The sequence below is a fragment of the Anopheles maculipalpis genome, chromosome 3RL (genome assembly GCF_943734695.1).
Source record: "Anopheles maculipalpis chromosome 3RL, idAnoMacuDA_375_x, whole genome shotgun sequence".
Lineage (NCBI taxonomy): Eukaryota > Metazoa > Arthropoda > Insecta > Diptera > Culicidae > Anopheles > Anopheles maculipalpis.
This window is the reverse complement of record NC_064872.1, coordinates 51,135,930-51,139,572: the sequence shown is the minus strand read 5'-3', so window position 1 is coordinate 51,139,572 and position 3,643 is coordinate 51,135,930. Positions and strand designations below refer to the sequence as shown.

Below are 3,643 nucleotides of genomic sequence, written 5' to 3'. Positions count from 1 at the left end.
TCACCGCTTTGAATGCCCGATATAATTTCCACGCGTTGTGAAATGTGTTCCACCAAACAAAACACAAAATAACAACAAAAAACGAGACGCTTTTGCTCTGCAGAGAGCTCACATAAATTACACCTTGCCCGCCCATTTGTGCGAATTTATCAGGACCACCCTAACATAATATTCATCATAATATCAACCTGGCTGCCTCCGAGCACATCGATGTCACTGCCAGCGAGTGTCATCCTTACCCTTGCCCTTGGACTGGCTTATCGATCCTTCTCACTCGGCACAACTATGCTGAGAGCCGCCCATTTCTTACCATCCGCCCTAGATCTTGTGCCTCGTGTATGTAGAAGCTCATCGCGGGCCTATCCTTCACCGGCACAGCGGACAGGTTACTGTTACGTTCGACCTTTCTTGTCTTCTTTATCCTCACGCTTCCTTCCCCTCTCTCTCTCTCTCTCTCTCTCTCTCTCTCTCGCTACATCACTTTCCATTTCTGCACATCCTTCGCACGAGGGTATTTTTACATCTCCACCCAACATATAACGAACCGATTACACACTACACAGCCTCCGGTGGAGCCTTATGGTACAACTTTTTCGCCCTCTTTATATGCTTACTGCTGCCGGAACGAGGCTTTCATCATGCCTTGAATCTGCATTTATTTTTATTTTCATATTTTTCTCCGTGTTTGTCAACGCGGCCTACAGCGTCATCATCGTCGACGCTCGTTGGTTTTCGTGTCTTTTTGCGATGATAACAAGCAAGGCATTCGGCGCAAGGAAACTACTTTTGTCTAGATTTACAACAACAAAAAACTAAACACACTGAAACATATGTTTCACCTTCGTACATTCAGTCCACCTTGATTCTTGAAGGATTTTACGCATTTGCTGATGAATGCCGGAAAGGACGCAGACCTATTCAGCCATTAAGAGAGGCTGATTGCTTTAATGCAATGAAACATCCATTCAAGCTCTTTCTTCAAGATCAACCAGACCTAATAGAACGTCAATGCAGGTGTCATCATTATCTAGGGACGCAAATCAATATGATTCAGTATATGTCAGTAAAGGTTGTTAACCATATTTAATGAGTACACCGAGAGTTGTCAGTCAAACAAGAATCTAAAACGTAATGTAAATAAGTTAGTTTTTCTCTACTATACGAAGCAAACCTTTCAACAGAGCCGCAATTTCGCTTGTTCGATTATTTGTTCCATTTCCAAAGGGATTGAAGTCCTTCATTGAATTTTCTGTTCCGACTTTAGAGCTGATGACAGATCAGACATTAAGCGATCAGTCCTCACAAACCCTGGTACATGTAACCAAGCATCTAAAGACACATTCTACGATATTTAACAACCAAATTCGAGAGTTGCAAGGACAGATTTATATATTTACAGCCTGATTTTCAAAAAATCTTGGCTCTTGGCAAGGAAATAAAAATTGATGAACAGATCAGAGATGTACCTCCTGTACAAGAGAAGAAATCTGTTAAAGTAAATGTTGAAAAGAAATTTATGATCAACACGACAGAATATAAGATTATAAGAGTAGGAGGAGAGTACAAGATTAAATGCCTAACTTCATCCAAACCAAGGGGCGGACCGGTGGTGTAGGCGAAAGCGGCACCAGTCTTCAAACGGCAGGACCGGGGTTCAAATCCCATCCCCCTAAAAAGCCATTTCGATGGCCGGCATGACCTTAGCGGTCGTTAAGCCAATAAGAAGAAGAAGACATCCAAACCAAGGAAAAATTAAATAGACTATCTAACCGAAATGAAAAAATCTAATGAATTTTATAATCTGGTGGAATCTTCTGATACCAATTCAATACAGAAGTACATTGATATGTCATATAAGTAGTAACATATTAGATTTAGAAAAAAAATTAGTGCGCTTGCTCTTTGACAGTTTTTCTTGTTATGTTTTTGTTTTCAGTTGTTAACTACGATCGCCTACTTATGTACAATAGTGACTAAAATTACACAATCTGATTGTGATACTAAGAAAATAACGCTGATTACACATTAATAAAAACAATAAAAGTACAGCAATTTAATAAAGAGATGGCGATAAGCTTCCCGAAGCTACAGAAGCTTTTGTGATGTTTTTTTAGCGAAGAAGTATCGATCTATCGACGATATGGCTGCTTCGAGTATCGTCCCCGATCGTTTTCATTCTTCAGAGATACAAAGTAACTGTAGACTACGATCCAGAGGTATACGTATATAACTGCAATTGAAAAATTGGATCAGTACAATAGTTTCAGAATAAAACTTGCTATAAACTTACCAACAGAGATCAGTCCAACTACTATCCAAAGTGTTCCTCCCAGCACGTAACCATCGATGAAGTAAACAACCGCGTTGTAAATCACACTGATCAACAATCCAATCGCAAGCATCAATCCGAGCACAACCCATGGCATCATGAAGAAGTGATTTTTCTGTAATAAAATAAACGAAAAACGAAGCCTAAAGTCGTTTGCTCTACAATACTATATGCCAATATTAACACTCACCTTCATCACACCCATAATCATCAGCAGCGAGATCAAGATTGTCATAACCAGGTTGAGGGCATAGATGATTTTCACCACATTTTGCGGCAACCAGTCCATCAGGATGGTTTTAAAGTCGATCCGAACGGTGAAGATCAGTATGATGGAGATGATCGAGAGTAGAATGCCGAGGATGCCGGTCGCAATGGATCCACTCCGGAGCGAGTAGCACCGGCAGCAGGAACTCACTAACGGCTGTGCCATTGTGACTGCAAATTCAGATGCAACACAAACCTACAAATGATCGGCTAAACGCAAAAAGAACTAATGTATTAACTAATATTTTAAATAATAAACTAAATCATTCTAACTTATGCAGAACGTTTCTTTGGCGCCTGATAGAATAAGGTTCAAAATATTCGTTGTACAAAAGAGAATTTATTAATAAGATCCGGATCTTACATTTTGCCTCTGAAGCAAGGAAAATGTAAAACAAACTGACACAAATATCTTAACCAGATTGGACAGGCCAAAGATGTTCTTCTTCTTGACTTAACGACTTCCTAAACGCGTTTGTAAACAAAAGCAAGTTTCTCTCATCTGAAACTTTCCTTTCAAGTGACTGAAAGTTTCTGCTTTCGTGCTTTTCATACACAACACACAAACATTGGACTAGTTGTTAGAAACTATCAAATGTTTATTTGTACACGTGTGTAAAACTCGGTAAAAGAGTGATGGATAAGGTAAATTAACACACAATTAGTTAGTATTTCACATAAATTTCTCAGCTGTGAAATACTAACGAGCTGGAGTCTTAAAGTGAATTTTTAGTTGAGCTAAGAGAAATTTCATCTTAGCAAGCTTTTTACACATGTCAAAAATCAAGTATCACACAGGTGACATACGATTTGACAGTTTGCATTGAGTGTAACCTTCGTCCGTCTATCGGCGGTTTAATATCACGACGGTCATCTATCTAATGGCTTACTAGATTTGCCAATACCACGTTTTTGGATAATCAGACCTCACTTCGGGGGAACGATTCGAATGGGATTTGAACACCGGTCCTACCGTGTGAAGACCGGCGCTGCAGTCGCCTACACCACCGGACCACCCCAATGATGTTCAGAAGGACAATAAAGACG

At 39.8% G+C, this 3,643-nt stretch overlaps 1 protein-coding gene across 1 annotated transcript; it reads right to left on the bottom strand.

Moving 5' to 3' along the window:
* Positions 1-2,113: 2,113 nt before the first annotated feature.
* Positions 2,114-2,769, bottom strand: LOC126563174 (uncharacterized). The gene is made up of 3 exons (XM_050219798.1): positions 2,520-2,769; positions 2,291-2,444; positions 2,114-2,230 (listed from the first exon to the last, which is right to left on the bottom strand). Exons 1-3 carry the CDS (start codon positions 2,760-2,762, stop codon positions 2,130-2,132), a joined length of 498 nt encoding a protein of 165 aa, XP_050075755.1. The 5' UTR covers positions 2,763-2,769; the 3' UTR covers positions 2,114-2,129.
* Between the last annotated feature and the right edge of the window lie 874 nt (positions 2,770-3,643).

Excerpts from the sequence above, each read along its gene's own strand:
- LOC126563174 (XM_050219798.1), bottom strand. The coding sequence starts at position 2,762 with ATGGCACAGCCGTTAGTGAGTTCCTGCTGCCGGTGCTACTCGCTCCGG. Across the intron at positions 2,445-2,519 it reads TGATTATGGGTGTGATGAAG|AAAAATCACTTCTTCATGAT; the intron begins GTGAGTGTTAAT and ends ATTTTATTACAG. Across the intron at positions 2,231-2,290 it reads AGTTGGACTGATCTCTGTTG|TTATATACGTATACCTCTGG; the intron begins GTAAGTTTATAG and ends TTTCAATTGCAG.